The sequence below is a fragment of the Apteryx mantelli genome, chromosome 4, assembly GCF_036417845.1.
Source record: "Apteryx mantelli isolate bAptMan1 chromosome 4, bAptMan1.hap1, whole genome shotgun sequence".
Lineage (NCBI taxonomy): Eukaryota > Metazoa > Chordata > Aves > Apterygiformes > Apterygidae > Apteryx > Apteryx mantelli.
Window position 1 is genome coordinate 39694863 of NC_089981.1, and position 26785 is coordinate 39721647.

General features: G+C 40.4%; 1 protein-coding gene across 1 annotated transcript in view; it reads right to left on the reverse strand.

The window, feature by feature from the left end:
- Nucleotides 1-21658, reverse strand: part of ABTB2 (ankyrin repeat and BTB domain containing 2) — a 150718-nt gene extending 129060 nt beyond the window's left edge. The window contains exon 1 of the mRNA XM_067296290.1: nt 20794-21658. Coding sequence (XP_067152391.1) covers nt 20794-21658 — 865 coding nt within the window. The remainder of the gene's footprint in view (nt 1-20793) is intronic.
- Nucleotides 21659-26785: the final 5127 nt, after the last annotated feature.

A 26785-nucleotide genomic window follows, 5' to 3' on the forward strand; every position in this document is an offset into this window, starting at 1 on the left:
TCAGCAAGTTTGTGGGTGACACTAAATCAGGGAGAGCAGCAGACAAGTGGCTGAACTTCTATCCAGAGGGACCCCAACAGAGTTGAAAATTTGGCCAAGAAAAAACACTTATGAAGTTCCTACAAGGAGAAGTGAAAAGTTCTGTGCCTAGAGTGGAAACGTATGGGCCGAGAAGCAACTAGCTGCATAGCAGTTCTGTTGAAAAGGCTTGGAGGTTACGGGGGCTGCCAGGCTGAATATGAGCCAAGAGTACACCCTCTGTGTGGGTAAGGCAAACCACATTCTGGTCTACATTAGTAGGAGCACGGCCAGAAAACTGAGGGAAGCTGTTATTTCTTTCTACTAGGGAATGGTACGGTGCACCCAGTTTTAGGCGCCCCACTTCAAGAGGGCTCTGGGCAAACTGGAGAAAGTGCAGCAGAGGGCTGTCAGGGACCTAAGAGCACACAGCCCTTCAGGGAGAGGTTGGGGGAGCTGGGCTTGTGTAGCCTGGCTATGAGGCTGAAGGGCAATTTAAAAGCAGCCTACAACTACTGGAAGGGTGACTAACAAAGATTATGGAGCCAAATTCTTCTCAGGAGTGCCAGATGGTGCAATGAGGGGCACTGGCCACAAACCGTGGCTTGGGAGATTCTGGAGAACTGGACTTCAGGAGTAAATTCTTCACTAAAAAGTGAACAGGTTGCTCAGAGAGGCTGTGGAATCTACTGTGTGGAAGTTTTCAAGATTTAGCAAAGCAAAGCCATTGCTGACCTGACCTAGTTCTGGCAGCAGTCCAACTCCGAGTGGGAGGTGGGCCTAGATGACCTCCAGGACTTCCTTCTAACCAGCATTTCTGTGATTCTATGTGACCAACTAATGCAGTTCAATCAGGCCTTCCAGCTCCCAACATATTCGCTTATACTCCTTCCCCCACCCTTTCTTTGATTTAATTTAGGAGACTGCAGTACTTTCACAATGAATGAATCAAAGGTACTTCAGAAAATTAAGCTGAGATCTGCTAGCCCATGCAACTTTGCTGATGTCAGTCAGGATGCTTGATGTAACAGGGCATTTATCCACAACATTAAAGAAAAAAAAAAAATCTATATGAAACAGTTCAAGTCCTTCCTTTCCTAAATGCTGCTTTTGTCTTTGCTTGTCGTAGCTGTGAAAAAGATGGGGGCAGGGGAAGGGAGGAAGCAGGTAATTCACTGCCCATAAAAATAAACCTGATACTTATTAAGGGCCTGAACATTTTGAGCAGAATCAAATGCTTAAACAGTGCTTCAACACCATAGCCTAGTCTGTCTGAATGTTGTTTCCAAAGAGTGGTTGATTGCTTGCTTTAGGAAGTTGAGGCCAAAGAATAATGTCTCCCAAAGCAGCCAATTGGAAAAAAAAAAATCTGTGAACAGCTGTGTTATTGCTGCACAACAGTTGTGGGAAAGCAGTGCAACGAGGTCAGATTCTGATCTGTTACATCAGTATAAACCGAGAGATGCTCTACTGCAGAGCGAGGTCATTCTAGATGTAAAAAATAAAAAATAATAAAAACAAACAAACAAACAAAAACAAACAGTCAGAGTCTGATCCATGATCTTTAGGACAGGCAGCAAAATAGAGCTCCTCATTAGCATAGCCACATGAATGGCAGTGTTCAAACAAAATTATTACTATGTTGCTTTTGACCTCAGCTACTAACTGTGACAAGCCATGCGTATTTTAAGAGAAGAGGCAATTCAGACCCCAAGAGATCTCATTCTGTTTCACCCCACATGCTTCTACTAACTGTTACATCCAGTTAAGGTTGTCAGTTTTATCAACTACTGTGTTAAAGAACACCACAAACTTGACTGTACCCTGTCATTAAAATGAAAATGCTGGTCCAGTACCTTCCTTAAAAGTAATCATATCCACAGGATCAAGCTTTTATTCCCCTTTTTTTTTTTCCTCCCATGAACAGCAGATTGTAACACACTCCTATGCAATCATAGAGCAGGTTTCTGACCAAAACATTCTATCTCTTCAGAAAGTTATCTACTGACCCCCTTCCTCTACCTTAAAATTAATCAAAGTTTTAATAGTTGATCCTTTAGTATTTACCCACAGTATCCAAAAATCTCTGTGACAAGTTAACAGGATTATAATGTAGCTCTTGTGATATGATTAGGACTACACAAGGAATGTATAAGAAAGACTCTGCCACAAGGAACTTACAGTCTAAACACAGAATCATTTCTCTTGTAACTAGTGGTGGGATTTTTTGAGGGAAGGTGGAGGGAGAAGGTGGTATATTTCTCTTTTTCCCTCTGAAAGACTGGCAGAAAAGTCAGGGTTTTGTGTTAGCAAGGACTGAATAAAGTGAAAAAACTGATATCCCAGGACAATTAAGACAGAAGTTTACACATAGCAACTGTGGAACAGGATGACAGCAACATGCACAGCAGTTCCTCACTTGTGCAGGTATTTACACCGCCTCTTTCTACTCCAAAACGTGACTAAAAGGAGAACCAATACTTCAACAGGAATCCCTTTTGGTTTTGCTCCCTCTTATAACTCAGTTTGACGCTCCACTTGTAGATGCAAATCCACAACATACTTCTTAGCATCCATGGCATTCTGAACTGAAGAATAAATGCAAGAAATATTTTAAATAATAAATTAAGGTCAAGCTGATTAATAGGTTCCTTAACGTGTTACACTGATTTTGTTCCAAAATAAGCAGCTACTTTACGTAAACTGCTTAATTTCTCTTTGACAGCAATCACAAAAAGTAAAGGAAATCACTCCCACACAAGTCCTCTAAAGCTCATGCTATTCATCACGTATCAAGCACAGAAAATAACCTGCTATCCCTGAACAACAGAAAAGTATCCTTAAATGAACTAGTCCTATACAATGAATGCTATATACTTTTATGGATGTTCACCGAGTAAACTGATGCAAACTCCTTAGGAAGGGGCAAGAAAATAGTAAAATTAAGAAAGCAAATGATTCTAAAATTGTATCTATATTCGGACTCAAAATTTGAATCAGACTTTGTCTAGCAATCCCTAATTAAGGCACACAATCAAATACAACTTCTCCATCTTCTGGCAGAAATCACTGATGAAGTCAGATGAAGTTAGCCCATGCAAACTTCATGAATATTTTTAAGCAAGAAATATTTAAGAATCCCCTCCCCAAGGACTGACTAGCTCAAGGGACTTGACAACAAAGATCTTGCACCTCTAAGCAAAACACAGACTCAAAACACAAGTGGCAGTAGCTTCTCACCATTGTGGAGTATCAGAAAGAGCTATAATCCACAACAAATTGTTCAAATCAGCATTACTCAATCACTCGAGCACTTCTTTGTTATGTGCTCTCATCAGTGCAATACTTGGCAGTGCTCACATGTAAATCAGCAGCAGCTTTTTGGATCACCTCTTTTAATGTAGAATGAGCTCAAACTTTTCAGAATTATGATGCTTCGCTAGAATGCTTTTCAGAAAAAACAATGCTCTGCTAAAGACTCGGAGGCAGATGGTTTGGCTGAGACAGTTCGCAATTCGAAAATTGTCTCCAGCCCTCCAACTTTTATTGAAAATAAAAAATAAAACTCAGCAAGTCTTTTTAAGATCATATTACACAAAAAAAAGTATCAAGTAGTGGAAGATACAGGGTCATGAAACAGACCTCCTCATTCACTGATCCCAGCCTCAGGGTTATATCCAACCTAGGTTATTTGATTCCTAAATGGGATTAATTGGTAGCTTCAGTCTTGTTCTTGGCAGATGCATCACCATCACATCCAGCAATATTTGGCACTGTAACACACAGTCCTCACCTTACTCCCGTTCATAGTTCCACTCTTCCATGCATTTGAAAAAGGAATACGTACACAGCTAAGGCAAGCAGGAAGCAGTTCTTACAGCCAAAGAAAAGCTATGGTTGGAATGAGCCTGGAAAACAAACCACCCTCTTGTATGGTTCCTTTCAGTCAGGACTGAAAAACACTGGCAGGCCTGTGAGAAAAAGTTTTAGTTTAGGATTTTGCTGTGGAATTTGCTGTGGCTTCTATCTGCCAATTAAGAAGAATGTGTCACTAGCATGACATTCATTTTTTATTGCTATTTTTTAACTAAGAAGCATTCTCTCTACAAAGATTAAATTGAAAACCGATGGAGAAGTGATTTTCTCCCATCATCTGTCAAGGAAGCATAAGCTGAACAGTTGTACATTATTCTTTAGGTACACTGGAAGCTTTGCAAGAAGTACAGTTCATTACCTAGAGATGATTGTGCTTACTGTCTCATTGACAGACAAGGAAACTGCTCTCCAAAGCAAATCACCCTGATATTCCCTGTTTCAACCTACAATTTCAAGTAAATACGTTGATAACTCTAACCCTATGATCTATCCAGATGCCTTCATTGGGATTCCAGCCAACCAAACACAGCCATTATCATCAATCCTGTTTTATTTTGCTGTTTTCAAGCCAAAATTTAAACTATGGCTGTAACTATCTGAAATAACAGAACATCATGACTGTATTCCAGAACTCTCCTTTTTATCTACATTAAATGCCAATGAAACAGTCACACAGAAGTCGTATTATGAGCAACTGTGCCACTGTTTGTTCAGACTTGCTACAACCACAAAAGAAGGCAAAGTGGAATTAGTCTAGATTCATGCCAGTTAGATGTCAGAGATGTATCGTCTGCTAAAGCTAAATGTCATGTCACTCATGCAATATATTTACTCTTGGACAAGTTTGGAAGGACACTCAGAAAAAACAACACTTTATTATTTCTTCTGCAAATAGGATTGTTTATTCCTTTTCAGGATCTGGTCAAACTCTTAAAAATTCATGTTTATCAATATTTTCAGAATACTGATAATGAAATTTCACTATCTGCTTTTTCTTCAGAGAGCAGCACACAACACAGTACACAGCTGCACTGCAGCAAATAATTTGAGACCTTTGACTACTAAATGATCAAAAGAGAAAAACAATTTTTAATCTACTTAACTCTCTACACTTATCTTCAACTGACAAGTACTTCACTTTTCTTCCAAAAAAGAAGTTCCACATATAAGCAGCAATGTACTTAGTTGTTTTATTGGCAAACATCATATTCTATTCTCTTATTGCTGATTTTCCCTATGTGCTTTTTCTCGCAAGAAACTGAGAAAATGAAGTCACAGTTAAAGAAAATTGTTTCAGATTAAAAACTCTTTTCTTCTCCTCTAGTAGTTTGTAATGTAGAAATGTTTCAGAGTGATATCAAGTGATCACCCAGACCCCAAATTCTCAGAGCTGTACCAGAAACTCCCAACAAGTTCTAAAGTGGTCACATTGTATGCTGTTATAATGTTCACCCTTTCCCTTCAAGATACTATTTCTAAGCCAGTCTTGAGAACTCATAAGTTCACACATCCCTCTGAGCTGCCAACCTGCTTTGTGCAAATATACCAAAGCCCATATTACTAACCCAGAATCTGGCACACAACATTGTCTTATCAGCTGTTTGCCTGTGAAGAGGTTTGCAGAGTTTAGATTGATACCAAATTTACTTGAGGTTGGATTAAAGTGTTGGGCCCATACCCTTGAATTCATAAATAAACTGTTCCTTGAGCTCACTGTCATGAAAGGGGACAAAGTAGGGTATCTTACAATGTCACTTTAGGAACAGAAGATGAACTGAAAAGTTGACTAGAAAAGAATATTGAAGAATTTATAAAACAAGATTAACAAAACCATGTTAACATCACGTATTCAAAAGTCTACTCACATAGGGGAGTCTTGCCTGACTGCTTCTGCAATTACATCTGCTGAACATAAGCAGCATCCAATATCCCCCGTGAGTCTACTTTTATCTAGCATCTTCTCTAGCAAGATAAAAATTTGTGTTTATGAATGGTAATTTTTGAAAAGTTGGCTGCACGTTTCCAAGGATCTTGAACTGAAGACTGCTGTGCTTTCAGGAAATTAAGGATTTTTTTTCTCCTTCCCCCCATAAATAAGGGGCACTGTGCATACAGAAGAACTGCTTGACATAATATATAGAAATTGCACACAATCTTGTGTCATATAGGTGCTGATGCTAAGTGTGTAAGGTGACAAATGAATCAGGAGAAATGGGAATGCCCAAATATTTGAAATGCTGCTGCACGGCTACAAAGCTAAAAACGAGATTCACAGAAGTACAATACTTAAGTAAGCCCCGTGGCTCCCCAGAGATACACTGATGCTCTGTACTACTCCTTGCCTGTGTTGTCATGCACTTCCTGATCAAGAAAGCAAGCAGGGGACTGAATTTACTTCATCTTGTGTTATACATTCCATGTGTCCAAATGCCTAACAATAACTATACATGGGCACAGTCTCTGGCGGTATTCACGCAAAAGCTTTCTGCTACACACTATGCAAGAACTCACAGCATTAAGACTCAGGACTGATTTTCTCAAATCACTAGATTAGCAAACTGATCTTCCTGGGCTGCTTGGGGAATCAGTAGCAAGACACAGTGCTAGAAGGTGATCCAGCTCTGCTAACCAAGCACGTTCTGTGCCCCTGTCTCTTCAGAGACTGTACATGGGGCCCTACTACAGCTATACTCTGAATTCTATACTTTTGGCTAGTGTACAGAATCCAGGACTTATTCCCCGAAAACTAAGCAAATCTCAAAGTAGTGGCAAGTTCTGGGGAGGAAGGGGGGCTGCCCCTTAACATGCAGAGACAAGACTATGTAGTTACTTCATATATGTCAGAGGCCTGATTCTCCTCTACCTTTACTCTTCTTTCACATCAGTGTGGCCAATTAAGCTAGGCTTGAATCAGGCCCTTCACATATAAATGGATCATTTGAAACTATACACATTACTTTACATGGAAAAAATTCAAGTTTTTAAAAAAAAGAGCATATAAAATATAAAGAGACGTTTAAAACATGCGCGCACACACACACACAAGCCAGTTTTGCCTTACGCTGCCTGTTCAGTAGAACAGATAGCCTGTTCTCTGACTCTTTTTAACTGCAAACCTTAAACTAGTTGTGTGTATTTTGGACCATTTCCCATCCTACCATGATTTCCTGTCTGAGTCTGCAGCCCATGGCAACAGCAGAAAATTGGAGTACAGGCTTTACAGATGATGGTAGGCCAAATGACTTGTGCCAATTTAGTATCTTCTTCCATAACATAGGCATTATCTAAGTCTTGGCTGTATGGCAATAAATTCTGCTAATAAATTAGATTCATTTTAATTTATAATTGTGCTTGTGAAGCTGTGCCTTAGGGAAGCTGTGGCCTTTTGCAGTGAACACACAAAAACACATCCTTACACATACAACATTGTACTTTGAAAGCAAAATAATATTCTGAACTGCTGTCAAGGTAGAAGAAAATTCACAGTTTTATCACTCAATTGTAGCAGGTGACAAGTCACTGGGGCTGTTTTAAAAACAAAACAAAAATAGTCCCCTTCTGAAATTTACCTATGTGTGGGACATAAATCATTCTGCAAAATAACCTATGACAAAAGCTGCAATTCTACATGTCAGCAACAAAAATACAAGACCCAAGATTACATACACAGGGAACAGGCACCAGAAGCAACTCCAGAGTTGCTTTGCATTGGGAAATCTAGGGTTAACATGAATTTTCCTAGAGTAGCTTTAATAAAAGACACTACATCTGGCATTGCCCTCATAGAACAGGGAGGTAGAGGGGCAGGGAGACCCACAAACACTTTTTTCAATGAATAATATTAAAAAGCACACACCATCACAGTCACCCACTCACTTGGGCATCTACAATACTACCTCAGTATACAGATGCTTGGAATCTTTCCTGCCCCCAGCACACATGCTGGGACATCCAGATTTTCCACAGAATTAAGTGTTATCCATGATCACCATCTAAGCTTCTCACACTTCGAGGTGTAAAGCCCTGCAGTTTTCATTACAGAATACTAAAACAAAACTACTGCAGACAAACACATGGTCTCAGTCCAAGTGATTTCAGTGGAAGCCCCCAGGCAACTGCTTAGAAAAGAACCCACTCTTTTCTGATGAGCAAAGTCATACCCTTGCTATTGGAATGCATCACAGACTAAAATCCATAAGCCACTGCCATATTCTATAATGAAACCTTTCTGGCCTCACAGCGCTGGTAAATATAGTACTGTGTTCCAGCTTTCACTTGTTTTTTTTCTCCAGCTGAGTTCACAACTGTCTTCCATTTTCTCAACATTTTGTCCTTCTTTCCTGTTTAAATCGCATGAGATACAAGCATTATTCAGAACTAAGGGGTTCACAAACCTATCTTCTGGGAGAAAACGCACAGTTCACAGTCCCTGCCCAGACATCTGTTTTCTTCAATAGAAATTAGATTTTATTTTTTCCATAAGACAGAAAAGTAAACACAATTTATAAAGAAGGAAGTGTAGACGCTCCAGAACTTTATAACATGTGGCATGGTGCTTGACATGGCTGAGCTGGACACACTCAATATGAGCCTTAGATTTTCTAAACTCAGACTACGGAAACCCCAGAGGCACACAGAAATTGAAATTAACCAATGTGCCTTGCAGTAATTGTACCGAGTAATCACAGAACAACAACCAAATCAAGTGTCCTCCCTCTACCTTTCTTCTCTCTCCCTCGCACACCCAGTGCATATTAACGTTTCAGTTTGTCAGAACGTGGTTACAGTCAAAAGTATGACTTTGCACACTGAAAAGGTAGATTTATGCATATATGTTTGGAGTCATGTATGCGAGTCACTTGCCCAAGTTTTTGTTGCTGATATCCCTGATGAACAGGATGACTACACCTACGCCAAATGCTTGAACTGAAAATCCTGCACACTTCTAACCACTGTGTTGAGTCACAGTAAGGATCAAACAGATCAACCTAACTTAACAATTGGATCTGAATTTATGGGGCTTTAATGAGAGAAGTCTAGCTAAATTTTCTGATATCCCAATTAATTCATTATCCTCAATAAAAAGAATTTGATTCGTGATGTACTGAATATTCACTAACAAAGTCAAAACAAGCACAGAACTTCGTGACACATAAAACATTTTAAATGACTTTTCTAATTACAGGTGTACTGTATCAAGAGAAGAAAAAGCCCAATAACAACGGGGGGGGGGGGGTAGGGAGGGGAAGGAGTAGTACTTCCTATTCTGGAAACCAATCAAAGGCCCATTAAAGCTAATGGAGCCCTTTGGCTCCACCAAAATTAAACTTTAAGGTAAGCAGCTGTTCTCATTTGCCTTCTGAGCTTGCTCTCAGTAGCAGCTCATTGAGAACAATTCTGCTGACAATTTGAGAACTTACTGTCATCATCCTCAAGCATGTACAGTTCAAACAAAACTGATAATGCAATGCTCATCCAAGCCAAAATTTCCTCATATACTGCTAAAGCCTAAAAGAGCTTTTCATAACACTCTTGACAAAAATCCATGAGCCCATAGACAAGCTTTAGAAGTTTTCATATATTGACAAAAGGAAATGGTTTATTAAAAAACCCTAATAATTACATCTTGGTTGTCTACGATTACAGTTCTTCATCTTCTTCCCCCCACTCCAAATTAAAGAAAAAAAATCACTTAAGTGAAAATGTCCAAAGACACCATATAAACTTGATATAACAACCGAGAAGTACTAGAAACCATATGAAGACTATGATAAAAATGTATTAGTTCAAGTCTGGAGAGATTTTTATGATCTCTAGACTAAACAAAACTGCCAGTGCAAGTTGAGTGCAAAATGTGTGTGTGGGGGAAGGTAATATCCAAACTGAAGAGCAGAAATTCAGTATATAATTAAAAAGAAATTATATCCACCCCCATAGAGGAAATAAATTTGCCATTTACATTATTACAATATACATACATCCCTAACTTTTTTCCCTAGACTTGTGGTATCATTTCAGGAAATTGCACAAAACTCAAAAAGAAGAAAAGAAGAAACCTCTGAACCATTTGTGTAGCAGAAGCAGATGAGCACTTCTGAGGACAAGTTTACAGTGTGAAACAGTAATGTTTCTTATGACTTGCCTTAATGACTCTTCCTAACACAACAGTGCACAAAACCCCTTCCAAAACGTTATCTGTGATAAAAGTCATGTGAAAGCCAATACATTTGGTATGTTTTGCCAATCCCCTCCCATTGTTTGTTTGACAAACATTGATGTATAAAAATCAAAAAGATTCAGAAGCCAATGGAGCTTGAAATCATTCTACCCCCACTTTTTTTTTTTTTTTTTTTTTAAATAACCAAACCCTTCTCTCCCCAAACCATGCTACGAAAAGCCAGGCACTTTGAAGGAAACTTGGGAGCAGGAGCCAAAACCAAAGCACTCCAGATAAGTCTCTGGATATGAGGTAAAGATTCCTAATATTCAAGATGCTTTCCCTGCTGAAGGCCCAGATCAGCTGTCCATGGATGCTCCCTTCATACATCTTTGCCATATATATATTTTTTTTCCAGAACTGGAGGCAACTAAAATTGAGTATAGATTACAGTCTTTCTTTCTTTTTTTTTTTTTTAAATCCTTGCACTGCTTAAAAAGTTACATCTTAGATTTGGGTGGTAATCCACCAAGACCACTAGTCCCATTTCATAAACATTCTACATAAAAATAGGATAGCATTACTGTTTTTCACATTTAACCATACCTATATCCCAGTCTTGAACCATATTGATCAAAACTTACCTGTAATTTTCAGTTTGCATCACATTAAAGTGCAACATGGTTCCATGTAGTTCTGCCTTTATGCTTATCTAACAACCCTGCCCATTGCTCTGAACATAGGAACTGGATGAATAAGTATCTACAGATCTAGTTTTGCAGGTGGCAACAGAAATCGCATGGTAAAACAAGACTTGCTTAAGAGAATATTATCTAAGAATGTATAGTACAGGGTAAAAAAAAAAAAAAGTAGCTGTTGTGGTGATGCTAGTGCTTATAGTGAGGCAGAGAATTGAGTCATTTGTGCTCCTTCTTCAAATTTTAGCCCTTTCATAGAAGGCTAGATAACAATTACTTCCTTCCCCCTTACCTACTAATCAGGGTTATCATGCAAATTTTTAGATGCTGAGTGACATTTACTGTACCTCATGTTCTCAGCTGTCCTGCTCTACTTCAGAGTCCATTTCCAAAGTCTGCGTACTCTGCTTATTCCAGCATAAACATGCAGTCATATTTTCTTCTTTATTCTTCAGTCCCCAGTTAACAGACTACAGAGTGGGGTGGAAATGAAAACAGTAGTAGTGTCCAACATGGACTGTAATATTATAAACACTAAAGAATGGGACAAGTAGATTACGTCTTCCATAGTGTTCCTTTCCTCTCATCCCTGAAATAGCATAAACATTTACTTTGATCTTATATAACCCCATAGCAAATTAACCAGTTGTTATAAATCTATATGCATAGACTGAAAAGCTAGTCTGAAATGTTTATTTGGCTCCAGTCCTTAGTCTCTAGCCCATGATTATACCACATATAGCCTTAATCATCTCAAGCACTTTGGTGTCATTACAGGACAGCCACAGGAATTATTTAAGCACATTTTCCAGAGCTGTTATCGTCTCTCCCCCCTTATTTCAATACTTTTTAATCTTTTGGGCAAGGACAGCCAAATGCAGTCTCCTCATTGACTGGTGTGGCACTGTAGCACTACAAAAAAAAAAGTTAAAGTTTTACTTTGGTCACTTGGACATATTCTCTCTAGCTTTCCCCTTTAAAAAAATAAAGATCAGGGCCTAGTCTTCAATTTTACTTTAACAAACTGAGCAGAAAGCCCATCAGATAGCTGACTTGTTGATGGTGCATAAGATAAGCAAACAAATGGAGATGCTTATTCTCAGTGTAAAACAGTATAACTAGCACTTGGGGGAAAAAACTCGCACAAAAATATATGCATAATATACACTGACCCAAAATGATTAAGCAGATGCTTTGCCTTTTCCTACATCTATCGTTCCATAGCCTCAAAGTACTTTACACAGATGAAATTAAATGAAATCTTGCAACATCCTCCATAAGCTGGTATTTTGCTCAATTCAGGCATGAAACAGGAAAAGTAGCCTGGTTTTTATGAAAGGAATGGTCCATATGTAATAATAGAATGACCAGAAGAAGATGGACAAGTGCTCAGACTTACAACTAACCTGTAAGTTATGAACACCAGACAGCTTTTGTTTAGTCGCTTGTTGGAGCAAGTTAAATATATTCACAACAATGTGTGTGATCTGATTTAATTATTGCTCATCTTTTTGGTTACAGTCCACACTGGGCTTCATTCAGCATCTATTTCAGGGAAATGTCTCCTGTTAAAACTGTAGTCTTAACTTTGTGTAGAAGCACAATCTAAACAACTGTCTGCTAGAGGACCATCACAAAAATCACCATCTAGACTGTAGTTCAAGAAATCACATAATTAAATAATAGGTTTTGATCAGACAAGGAAGTTATGATTCTAAAGGGATTTCATCTGACAGTAACACACGTAAGCAATTAGGTTCTTATAAACAGGGATTTTATAACTCAGAATTCCATTTAACTGAAGGTAAAGGACTTGTCCTTAGTTTCTTTTCCTAAAGAAGACAGCAGTTACAGCATACCCTTCCCTCACAAGTCAGTTTAAACTATTAACTCTGTTCCACATACAATGCTCACAAAAGCAGCAACAACCACCCTAGCAGACTGCCACCAGACACTTTAATTCTAGGTCGACAAACAACCCTCAGCCATGCCCTACCCACAGCTGGCCTGGCCCAGCGCTGGTCTCTCCTCACTCAGAGTTGCCAGGCGTACCAAATCACATTTGTTGTGGCCAAACATTTTGGACGGACTAGAATGAGATTACATTTCCAGCTTTTTTTGTGTCCTTTGTTAGAAGGCAAGCCTGGATGTGTTTGGGCAAAAGGCACAGACTTTGTTCATCAGCATTTGTACATCTTTTCCTCTATTTTTTGTTTCCTTTGATAAAGCCTCCAATGCAAACAACAGACTTCATTTAAAAGGCTTCCCTCACTCATAAAAGTACAAGATAGAGCTGACCTATATTAGACCTATATAGAGTTGACTTAGTTGCCCTAAACAAGATCATCATAGTCTGTCTTTTTTTTTTTTTTTTTTTAAGGTCTTGTTCTGTAAGGGAAGGAAACAGAGTTCTGTTGAAATATTTTTGTCCCAATTTGTAAGTTAAAAAAGCATGATGTCACCATTGTACTGGTTTTAACATTGCCTCAGGCTTGCTTACATTTAACCAGATGTCAAACTGGCACTTAGATGTTCAAAACAACATATAAATTTATCCCATTAAAACCAGAAGAACATCAGAAACGAACATTTTGATTGTTTTGTCTTTCTATCAGCCAGCATTCCCATAGTTCAATGTGAGCAAATAGATAACATTTTCTTATCTTGACTACTTATGGAGTAGAACTTATTACTTTAGATAGTTTTTCTTCAATGGCCAGAGTGTGAGACAGCAAGTAAGGACTCCTGAGTCTGTAATGACGTGAAGATATTTATAGATAAGGACATATTGACTTGAAAATCCTAGGAGTTACTAAATACAGTATAAGAGCTAAAATGCAAACAAAAGAAATTGGAATTGCTCTGATCTTGTTTTCCAAACATTCAGGAGAATAAAGATTGTCAAGGGGTTTGCTGGGCACTTTTGAGTAGTGGTTTTATTGCATTTAGAGACCTCTGTTTCTCTTCTTTTAAATTCTGCAGGTACAATGGCCAAATTACTCAGGTTAAACACCTGATGATTTTACATTTTACTTTAAGCAAGGACAATATAGCAACTTTGTGAAAATCACAAGATTAATATTATTCTTGCCCTTATTTTTTCTGTTTTCTCACATTGCTTTAAGATGAGCTCGCTTTAAAAATGAACTTGCTTTCAGTTCAACCTTAAGATCTTGAGGGTCAAGCTTCCAACTGCAAATGAGCACTTCTAAGCTACACTTCTTCCTGAAGTTACTTAGATGCTCGAGTCCCATCCCTCCCCAACTTGCTAATTGTTTGAAAAGTGAATTTTACACAACCTATTGCAATAAGTATTCTCAATATTTTACTTCTAACACTCCGTACAGGATATAAAGATGAACATAAACACTTCCCTTGCAGTATTGTACACATATGTGTTGCAACACCAAGATAGTGAGAGGGCTAGAAAAATGAAACAGATGAGGAAGGAAGCTCTAAATGGACCATTACCCAGACTAATTGAATCATACCAAGTACATGAGCAGAAACAAACTACTAAAACTTGAAAATGTTACAAAAACATTAATAACCAAACAAGGTTTTCCTATGTAGAAAAGATCTTTCACCTCAACCTCTGTCCCCCCCAATCAACAAAACACAGTCCATTCATAATTCACTGCCTCCCTATGTTACTGTTGAAATTAATTTTGGAATAGCCCCAAAATAAGGATTAAGATTTCGGGACACTTAATAGTATTAACAACATCCTTGCAGTGAATGAGTGCTGATCTCTTCAGCAAAGACAAAGAAGTTTGTAACAGAAGAGAGATTGTTTAGGAAAGCTCGCTGACAACCATCAGCTCTTCCTGAACTAGATGAGTTTAGGTTTCAAATCACATGAGAAATTAGATGAGTTACATGAAATAAACACTCTGGTGGCTCCATTCAGAAAGAAGAGCAGATCACATGCTACTAGACCTTCTGGATTAGAGATAAAAGAGAGAGAGGCTTTTATTTCAATTAAATTATTCCAGCATCAGGAGACATACACCTCAACCATACCATATTTTATGACTAAGAATATGAACAGTTAACACTCATCCCACGTTTTCTACGGATACAAGAAATGCAATAGCATGCCCAGGTGTTCATTGCTAAGTTCTGAGCCAAAACAGGTTTGATTTTTCATCTGAAAATAAAAATCAAAACCCTGTTACAACTTACACTTTCATACACAAGGATGAAACTCTGTCCTGGTCTCAACAGCATGTACTCAGTTTAAACTCCTGGCTTTAGCAGTAACTCAAGGAGCAACAGTAGACTTCAACCTAAACACAACAGGGCACAGACTTTTTTCTCCAGAAGTTCCTTTTCACAGGCCTACCTCCCCAGCTTCACAGGGTTAAGTTGTCTCAAACACTGACTCCATTTAAAGTCCAACTATCATCATTTGCTGCTAGTAGGTACACATCCAAGGAGTTTCAGCACTTGATCTTTGATGAACAGAATTGAAAGGACCCAAATTCTATTGCCATGGTGTAATACCAGTGATGCAAATGATTAATTTAATCATTACATTGTTCGTTTTACTAAATGAAAAAGATATATATAGACATATACATAAACCCACTACAAGAAAAAAAATACCCAGATATTTTAGCTCTACTTGATCTCCCCTTTAACATAAGAAAGATGTATATCTGCAGATGTTAGTAGCTTTAATGGTGCATCTGGTGGTTTGTATTCAGGAGACATGAGCATGTATATACAAGCACTAACATTTAGGCTTAAAGAATTTGCCCCTGTGGGTTTGTGGATATATATTCATGTTCTTGAATGCGTAGGAGTAGAAGTGTTCAAGGTATGCTGGGAGTAGACTTGTACATGGGTGAACAAAGCCATATTTCAATTAGGGTCATAGCCATCACCAGCTCATTTAACATGGAAACATGTGCATAGTTTTTCCATGTTCCTGCCCAGGAAACCCCTGCAAGCAATAAATGCAAGCACAGTGCAATGCATTCAGCCAGACCAAATGAGCGAAAGCTACGTACCGGGGCCAGTGTATCAGACTCCTACCCATGGGCTGAAGAGTCAGTGGCCACTTTTTCAGGCCTTCTAAATTTTAAGCCACCTAGCTGGAATTACTGTGCTGACTGGGCTGCCAAACGTCCAGAAACCCCAAAGAGGCTTTCCTATACGTACTAGTGGAGGGGCTAAAAGCTTCCGTTTCCCTCGCCATGCACCCGGGCCTGCGTGCCACAAAACCAGAGGCCGAGCTCTGACAGCATTCCAGGCTGATTAAATTCACTCTCAGTTTCACGAGCGGGAAAGGTCCTCAACCCCCTGGAAGCTCCAGAGTTTTCCCATTCAGCGCTATGTCAGCAGAAGGCTGAATTCTTTACTCAGATCTACTAAACAGGCCAGTCGGATATTAGAGAAGGCCAGAGCAGAGATTAGATGTGGCCGTTTGGTACACAGCTATAACCCAAGTGGCTTCAAACTACTGCTTAAGCTGCATACAGTTGGACGCTGATGTGCCACAAAGGATGGACTTTTAAAAGTGATTTGCAGACTGCCAGTGGTATAGCTTGCAGCATTTCCACTCACTTAGCTTATGGATGACATTTGCAGCTCTCTTCCCCAAAACATCCCCCTCCCAATAACATACAGTTTTTCTGAGTAGTTGTGAAGCTGATAGCTTATTATAATTAATAAACCTCCTTAGCAGCACCCCAGATTGTTCAGTTAACAAAAGAACTTTCTATTTATTGAAATGTCATAAAATAATTTATTTCTTTATTTTTCAGTGTTGGATTTCAGTACAGTGCCATGATTATACTGAAATAAAGAAGTTATTTCAGACCAGTTTGATAACTACAAAAAGCAATTTTTAGTAACTCTGGTATAGCTCTTAAAAAAAACCACCCAAAGTTAAGGTCAGCTATGATTTTTAACCTACACAGGTGCAGTGAGAAATATAAAAGCAAATGAGTTTAGTTATTGATGGTAAATCTAAAGTCCACGCTTGACACTTGTCAGCTGTGCCTCAGTGTTTAGGATCACAGACAGAAGAAAATTCATGCCTGTAATAACTCTACCAAGTCTAAATCCGTTCTTTCTGTAAGGAAAGGTTATTTGTTTTCCCTCTCAACCCCATTCTAAAAATGTCTCAAGACACCAAGTAGAGCTTACTTCAGACTCAGTGATTTGATTCCTCAGCCAATGTGCAGTAAACAGGCTAATTTGCTGATTAGCTTCTCCACAGAGAACTTGAAGTGCTTCAGGTAAGAGGTATGTGAACAAACAGTATTCCTGACTTAAGTTTCCAGGCTTCCCCCTCCCCAGCAACATCTGTCAACAGCTGGTTCTAGAGACCATCAAGATATGCTGATGCATTAAGCAGCACAGCAGGTGTATTAACTGCTGCAGGATTCTTCAGCAGTAACCAGATAATTGAGTAAAACACAGTAAGTGCTGTAGTTTATAGGGTAATAATACCAAAATATCTTTGAAGTGTTGACAATTCAGACTCTCATGAACCACACACTAGTCAATATAGCAACATCACGCAAAAGAATCGCGTTTCCAAGATAAATTTATATTTCTCTGCATCTCCCAGACATTTTAAATGAATAGACTCTAATATTCCAGATCAGAACAGCCTCAGCCCCCCCATGAAACTACTGGATGCATGCTCTACTTTAGCTATATCAAGCCAAAGCATGTCATACCTCTCCACCCAATTAAATGTAGAAAATGAGAACAGGTATTCCAAGTCACGACTTTTTTTTTTTTAACCTTCCAGTTGCTCTACTGATCAATAGCTACTTATCACTTTTGCTGCTTTTAAAGACGTTTCATTTTCTGTTATTTTCCAACTTACAATGCATTATTTTTTACAACATTCCACCTAGACTCTGTCTGAAAAGACTCAGTCCTTAGAGGCATTAATACATCCAGAGAGCTTTACTGAACTTATGGCCACAAGCTCAGATGACATTCTTCCTTCCAAGACAGGCAGACTGAATTCCAAGCACAAAGTCAGAACTCACACTAACAGCAGAGTATGTCTTAGAGAAGTAGCAAATAGTTGATTAAAGAACAGCTTCACAAAAAGGAACAGAAAAACAAAAACACAACTGCAGATTATTATTGTTTATTTAAAAATAGAATTAACTCCCCTTTAAGCATTTAGAGTTTTAAATCTTACCCTTCACACACCAAGCATTGATTAGAACATGTTTGTCATAGTAAAGAAAAATAAGCTTTCAGCTTCTAAAAGCCTTAAGAATTGTGACTAGACTACTCTCTTTGACGGGAGATTAGTCACAGAAGAACACAGGTCTAGATCTCAGTCTCTTGACAATTTACAAAGATTTATGCATTTACTTACTATTTCCTGAACTCCAAGGTAGCCTGCTATCCTGATCTAATAAAGGAAACTATTTAATAGATCTTAATGCCAGAAAGGTCCATTATGATAATCCAGTGCAATCTTCTGCATATAGTATACTGCCATGGATTTCATCCAGAGATTGCAATGCTTGACTGGAGCTGGAACTTAACCTCCAAGAGCTTTTTATCTCTAGCATCAAACTTAGTACTATAAAACAAAACCCTACAAACATATGCCAAGTTTGGAATTTACAAGTACTCCATTAAAATTTTCTTATCATATAAAGAAACAAAGAAGACAGTAAAGTGAGTTTTGCTGTTCCTTGTACTGGAACAAATTCAGTTATTTTACCACTAGATCTACCTCAGATTTTATTTAATGTACAAGACAAAAATCATTTGAAAGCACTGTGGAGAATGATGCGACTATTACTAATATACAATTCCTAAACGGAGAAAGAATAAAGAAGTTATTTAGAGCTTTCTGTATCAATATAAAACCATTTGTAGTCTTATAACTGCAAGAAATGACATTTAGAAGATTCACTGACTTGTATCCGATAAAATATTAGTGACAGACTGTCACAATAAATCACAGTATGCCTTTAGGTGCATTTTATTCAGTTTTCAGACTTTAAAAACATGCATTCAATTATTGACAGAATTGATCAGAAAGACAAGAACAACAAAAGAGGCAACAGAAGCCAACCCTTCTGTGGCCAATCACCACCCAGTATTCTACTATAAAAGCGTTATCATAACTGACCATTTGGTGTTTTGAATATTTATAAGCACTTCCCTGCACAGTCACTCATGTTTCCATTGAACACCAGCTTCCATCCATTCATTGCAATTTTTCCAAGACAGAGATTTCTCATCAGGGAAAAGAAGGAAAAAAAAAAAGTCAGCACTGTGAATGATTAACTCTTCCTTTCCATTTTACACACAGAAACTGTGCAGCAGATACACTAAATGGAGATCATGAACAGCTGAAGTGCATCTTTTTCTTTGTAGAACCATGATATTTTACTCCAGATTCCACAGACAAGGAACAGAAGATGGAACCGAGTCCTCTTTTTGGACTCAGCTATAAATATTCCCGTGGTATATGAAGGATTATGACAACTGTGTTGGCAAGGCAAGACATCCCCATACCTTTACAATCTTGCATGAAAGAGCCTGTAGTTTAAAAAGCAAATGTTTATGTTCGGCTTTTAAACTTACAGTTATGTTTTATACCAGTGCCGAAAGCGCACCCCAAAAGACTCTATCTTTTGCATTTAATTCACATACTTTCAGTAATATTGTCAGTAGACAGAGCACAGATAGCGTGTACAAGGGAGGGTTTGTGAGCTCAGTAATAGAAGCCATCCTCTTAAGTAGTTAGGATGACCCAACAGAGAGAAACCGCAGTGTTGAGCAGTTACTGCACCTATCCGCTGGTAATGTGAATTGCTACGTTATTGCTTGGGGAAGGGATAATAGGAAGGTAATGCGGCTCATCAGCATGAGCTAAAAGTCGGCCTTTTTCTGACAAAGTATTTCATTAGTAACATTCACCTAAGGTATCATTTTTCCCCTCAAAGAAAATCTGCTCCTTCACTTATCCCTCATTATGAGGTTACATTTCAAAGAGACCAAGGCACTTGCTTTTATAAACAGTTAAATCAGAAAGGTTTTCTTCATAGAGCGTCTGACCACAACAACAAAACCAGCGAAAGCCATGAAACTGCGTGGGGTACACAGAACCGCTTTCTGAATTCAATGCTTCTCTAAATTTTCCATGGAAAATTATGGTACTCCTCAGTGCGACACAACAACAACAAAAAACAAACAGTGCAGCTTCCTAACAGAACTGTCAAGATTCAAGTCTTTTTAATTGCTCCACAATCTCCTAAAAAGATGCCAGCATTCCTTTATCTGCTTATTTGCTTAACTGCTTAAAAAGTCTGCTTTCTAGTCAAGTGCCAGGATTAAGTATTTTAATGCTAAGTTACTCTCATTATTGAGGTACCATCCCACATACTTAACTTGGCAAGCCAGGCGCAAATTCTTGTTTATTACATGAGCATAGCACAGCACAGCCTTGTACTAAACTAGAAAGAAGTTTAAGTAACATCTAGTTATTAGTTTTTGTTCAGGAACTGAACTTTATTACTGAAATGAAAAAAAAAATCAAGTTGTTTTCCCTCTCCAGGCTGTATGGAGGAATAGCATCTTTAAGATGAAACTCTGCAAAATTCTCAGTATATTTTACTATACATTGGTGGTAGAGTGAAGTAGGTTTTGTTTAAAAAGAATAATGGTATTTTCTGAAGAACAGCTTGTTAACGCACGTTTCATATCATGGGTACAGAAAAGCATGCACACATGCCAATTATAGTAAAAATGCTCAAAACAACAGCTGGTAGAAAGTTGGAAGAGACATTTGTTAGGACAACAGGGCTTGGTTTCCCACCACCTCTGCACCTTTTATAAACTGGTACACGTTAAGAATAAAGCAGTATCACTCCTGCCTGGTAAAACTATGTCACACACACAAACCACTACCAAGATGCGATTCAGATGAAAAAAATCCCCAAAAGCAAAAAACCAAAAGCCCCCCACACAGATCCACAGAAATTACTTATTTTACTATAAAGCCTGTTGGTACGAAGACTAGCAATCACGAAAACTGGATCTTACCATTAGCATTTTTCCCACAAATGAGATGTTCGTAAGGTTGCAGCACTCCCCAAAGTTCAGCATCGTTGTTGATAACCATCTCCAGGATTTCAGCTGAGATCTCCCCTCCTCCACCATCAGGGCTCTGACTTGCCAGAACCCTGGCTTTGATCTCTTCTACAAGGTTTTCCATGCAAGAGGTTAAAGAGATGGCTGCATATTCATGGATCCTAACTGAGATCCTAGTGTCCACCATCCACCTGAAAAACCTGCCCACAGAAAAGGTGAGGCCACATCTAGCTGATTTACCTTTCCTCAGCCCATCTCCAGCACTCATGCTGTACAGAGAGAGAGCCTTGACAGTCGCCAAGACGCAGCTTTCCGATAATGACCAGCTCTGGATGAGCTTGATAGCACTCTGCACCTCAAACCTGGTGCACTTGGAGTGCATCACGCTGAGACGCTGAGCTTCCCTGGAGATCCTGATCAAGGCACGCCTCAGTAGCTGAGAGAGCCGCCTGACAGCTTCCTGAGTAAAGGTTCTGGTATTTCCATCTCCCTTCCCTTTTCTGAGTATTTTTCCAATGTCTTCATCAGTCCAGGGGTATTCCTCTAGATCCGGCAGCTTAGGACACTTGGAAAATATATCTGCAACTTCTGGGTCTTCTGGCAGAAGAGTGTTCACCGTATCCCAGCTGTTATTCCTACTGTTCATGGAGCCCGAGTAGTACCACCAGTTGCCTCTGTGCTGAGAAGAGGTAAAAGCCTGGGAGTTGGACTTGGACGAAGAGAGACTAAGGGACCTGCAGGAATCCCCTGCCCCATAACCAGAGTCCAAAGTTAAATCCTCTAGGGTCTTCAGAGTAGAGCTGTATATCCCAGCCATAGGAAAGACGGGTAAGCCAACCGCAAAAGGCACAAAAGATGAGGCTGCGCCTACCGAGCCCGAGACGCCCGGCCCGCCAGCGGCGCGGGAGGACTTACAGCGCAGCGCAGCCCGGCGCCGCCCGCACGCCGGCTACCTCCATCCCGCAGGAAGGCGGCGCTCAGCCATCTTCTGCCTCGACGGAGACCGCCGGGCGGGCAGCCGGTGTCAGACAGCCCGGGGGCGCTGGGGGCTCGGAGGGCGCCGGGCGGCGGCGGCGGCGGCGGGGCCGCTCCGCAGGACACTTGCGGCAGCTTTGGCTCAACTTGTGCGCCGCAGCTCCGCCGGGCACCCGGGCACCGCGGCATGCAAATGACCTGCGGGCAGCGGCGCCAATCGGCGGCTCCGCCGGGGAGCGGCTCCGCCAGTGAAACGCGAGCGGGGCGGGGAGCAGGCAGCGCCGCGCGGGGCGGGGCGGGGCGGGGGCACAGGAAGGGGGGGGGCGGCGGCCGGGCGCGGGGCGAGGGGAAGCGAGGACAGGCCGGGAGCGCCGGCTGCCCGAGCGGCCGCGCTTCCATGCGCTTGCAAAGCGGCGCAGAAGCGAGCGCTTCCCGGGGCCGTCCCGCCGGGCGCGCAGGCTGCCCGCTCCGCGCGGAGGCGCTGTGCCGGGGGCGGGAGCAGGCCGCTCCCCGTGGGGGCACAGCGCAGCCCCGGCGGGAGCAGCGCACCGCACGGCCCGGCCGGGCGTCAGGCGCCGGCACCAACGCGGGGAAATAGAGATGCCCTTGTGGCCTTCTCCTTCCGTCCACGCCATCTCCGCTTTCAGGAGCCCTTCAGAAAGGGGCTCGAGTTTTTCCCCGCTTTTCTTTCAGTTCCCCTGCTCGGCGGCGGAGCGGAGCTGCCGGCTCCCCCGGGGACTTCGCACCGGCGAGGCCCCCCCGCGGGGTCACCGCGTGAATGGGGGATTGTGCAGGCGGCCACGACACCGGCGTGCGGGTCCTGAAAGGCGTCTTTGTGAGGCAGTTTACACAGCCCCGACCTTGGACCGTGAGCTGGGCATGAAACGGAGGCGCTTGCTTCATCGCGCCCTGCCCTCCGCCCAGGCGGTGGCCCTCCCCGGAGCGGCGGCTGGGGGCGGGCTGCGCGGGCCGAGGGCGCCGCCTGCCGGCGCGCACGCTGCGCTGCGCCGGCGCGGTGCGGAGCGGTGCGGAGCGGAGCGGAGCGGAGCGAGCAGCCCCGGGCACGGCCCCGCGGGAGGCGAGCGGGCGGCGGCAGGAGCCCTGCGGCCCCCTTCGGTCATCGCGTTCTTCCGATTCGGCATTTAAATATACAGGTCCTTTCGTTTGGTTGCTTTTAACGTCTTTTGGCAAGACGGAAACGCTGCAAAGACCACAAACAAGACCCCTGCTATTTATGGCCATCAAACCATAAAAGCTTCAAGACAGGTAACTTTTGCAAACTGCGGAGTCCTAGACGACATTATTAACAGCAGAGGGCCAAGGACCGCCACAGAGAGCGAAGGTAGTCAGAATCCATTTTGTTAATGGTCGGTCCCTTTTCACAGGTCTCCGTGTAGGAAGCTGCAGTGACTGCAAATACTTATAGTTTAGCATATTTAAAGCACTGATTTCAGGTTTATTTTTGTTCAACAGCACCGAAATGTTTCCAGTACTTTTATTTACAAACAGTGTTTTACTCCCGCTTTGTAAGAGACACATGAATTCTGTGCTCATCCTCTTTCTCTAAAATTATGCTTAATATTTAAAACCCCTGGAAGGAAACTTCAGTCATCAGGTTGGGCGCTCGTTAACTTAAACCACTACTGCGATGACCCGCACAAAAGCGGCAGTTCTCTCTGCCTTCCGTAGGTGGCATCCTTAACCACCCTTTGGTTATGACAGCTTGTCTGTGTCTTGTGCTTATGCATCGTAAATGCATTTTCTTCATTCTTCAACTAAACATACTCTAATCAAAGGTACCAAGCACACTAGTATTATTTCCTGTTGTCCTTGGTAGCATCAGGCCAAGAGCTTTCACTTATGAGTTTAGACTACTTCTATCAGTAAGCTGACTGCGGTGATACCTACCTAATATGGCAGCAATGAGCATCCCAGAAAAGTCAAAGCATCTGATAGTTAAAAAGTGCCTGGAAAGTGTATTTAAAATTTAGAACTCCAAGGTAAGCATTTTACAGTCACACTCATGGAGCAGACGGAGCAGCAATCTATTCTCACAGTGTTTGTGGTATTTTTCTATTAATGGAAATTTGCAATGGAAAAAGCAAGAGTGCATTTACATACACTTAAAGCAATTTGACCTAAAGCATCATACCTTCCTACAAATGGTGTATCTAACAAATATTTTGAACAGATATCACTGTTGACCACCTGTTTCCATGGTATAGGCAATTTATTGTTCCGCAGATTTTTTTCTATTTAAAAACTGAAGTTATTTCCTAGTTCAAAAGTATATCTTACTCTGATGGGATCTTGTTTCCTATTTCTTTTTACCATACTATACATGGTGCTTAGTATCAATGAAAAACATATCAGAGCAACTATACAAATTAACACAATATTTGAGAACATTTGAAAAAAATCATAGCTTCAGTATTTTGCCCTTTTTGCTCCCAATTTTTGTCCTTGTACTTACAGGCATGAGCAGCTCCCATTTATACTAGTAGTACACCCTGCTAACTACTTTGTCCAACCTCCCACTAGTTAACTCTCAAAATTGCTTTTTCCACATTACATCTTCTTTTATCTTTCCTAGATCTAACCCAACTGTAATACAGCTCTTTGCTTTTTCATAGCTTCTGTCCTTGAAAGCATGAACATGAAGCATGAATTGTCCAGTAGAACCAGGCATCATACTCTCCTTGAAGAGATTTCAATTCACTTAAAAATCTTAATACTTCGGCACTTCATTTGTTCTCCACTGTCAGTTCAGATACAGTTATTTACTACATGGTTCTAATCCTCAGGTGTTATTTTACAGATCAATGCCATTTCTGCTGTTTTGTTGTATTTTTCAGTCTTGAACACTATTTTTTAATAAGTTCAAGCCCAGTAAAGACAACACAGCTGACAGTATTCATGGTAATAGGTACCTGAATGCAAGACAAGTCATTATTGAGTCAAAGAACACAGTTGTAAGTCTCACACATTCAGTGCATTCAAGCAATACACTTTTTCTAGAAGATGATCTTTCCACTCTTACCACTGTACTTAATCCTGTATTTTCTGTATCATGGACTACTGCAGATTTTTTTTTACCCCCAACTTTTGCCAGGTTCCCATATGCTGTCTAGGCCTATTCAGATCACTGCTGCTAAAGTCATGTGGATTTGCCATGTCACAGGGCTGTGTCATGTCCCTCTGCATTTCTCCACTGCCTCCTCAGAACAGGGTACCTTCTTAATTCCCTGTCCATACCTTTGAAATCATACACAGAGGTCTCTTTTCTCCACTCTTGGCTTCACATTGAATGCTGTATAAATGGGAAGCAGTCAGCAAAACCAGTCTGTTACCATCTCTTTCTCACTAAAAAGAGTTTGTTCTTTGTTCTGTGCTGCCCCTTTGCAGATGCTTTCTCTAGAATCCAGCCAGCCCTACCTCTTAAGACTACCTCCTACCTCTTAAGACTTTTTCTATCATAAATATTAGCATAAATTGCCACTGAGAACAGCTACATAGCTGGCCAGTGGGAACTTGATATTATTCAGAAAAAATGCAGCTATGCAAGTACTTGACTTATTTACACAAGTCATTTCTACTCTTTCCCTTATCCCACTTCTACAATACTCCTGCGCAGGTTGTTATTCCTATTCCAAGTACTTTAACAATACAAAAATCATCCAACTTAATAGCAGTGTCTGCTTTCTTACTCCTCTCCCACAGTGTTTTCTCAATATTAGGAACTACACTACTTTCCAGTTTTGAAATTGCATGAGGAAATACTACATGTGAAATAATAATTTGGCTGATAAATTCTTTTTTCCCTCCACTGCAAAAGTATCACCAACCTTTTCCAAAGGCAGACAGAGAGCAGAACAGAAGCTGCCCAAGAAAGGAAGAGGTATTCCTTACTGCAGATTTAAACTTGAAGCTTCAAGATGTCTAGCACAATAAAAATAATACTTTCTGCAAAAAGGGAGAACCAAATAGATAAGAGTTCTCTGCTAGCACTTCTTAATTTCCAGTGCACACTCTTTTGTTATTACATTTCTTATCCACAAGAGAACAAGTTTGTCATATGTTCCAAGGTTTCCTGTTCTCCAGTGTTATTTCACTATCTATGTCAAAGAACTAGGATTAGATGATTTTGTAATAGTTTTCCAAGAACAGCTAAAAAAGCCACAGGGATTAGAAGGGAACATTCAAATTTGTTTTCTTTATAGGAGGGAGAAGAAAGCAGTTCTCTTTCAAACCAGAGACATGTATTTGTAACTAATCTGTAGACTCTGTTAGGGAAACTACAGGATGTTTCCAGAAAACAATTCCCATACTGGCTAACACAAACTTACCAAGCCAAACAATCAAAATTGCAAGTCAGACTTCAAAATGCAGATGAGAACAACTAACATTCCTTGATTTGTAAAACATGATAAATATTGGGCTCTTTTTGCATACGTTTCAACTTCAACCATTAGGTATCACATATCATTTTCATATATTAGAAGTTAACTTTCTATATATAGACAGATTTTCTCATAAACATTTCTCTCTAAAATTAAAGTTTTAAGAAAGTACAAGGTACCAGAAGACATTCAGGAACATAGGCATAACTGGTAAAGGGCATAACAGTGGAAAACCAAAATAAACAGATATATGGCAGTGTAGAACCCCCATTGTAAAGATGTAAGATACAAACATTATTCTAGATCTGATATGCTGCAGATTTTGGTTTTAAGACTCCAAATCGGAAATGCATGAGAGCACTATAATTCTCTGATACACAGATAGCAACTAGGCTGATAGCATCAAACCTATTAAAAAACAAGTGATTTCTTTTAAGGAAACACAAATGTTAATGCAAATGTAAAGCCCCCATTAACTTAATCTGTGGCAAAGACTCCAAAACCGTGCTTTTTAAAATAATCAATAGCTGTAATAATCTGTTACTTCTTCCAACCGCACAACTTAATGT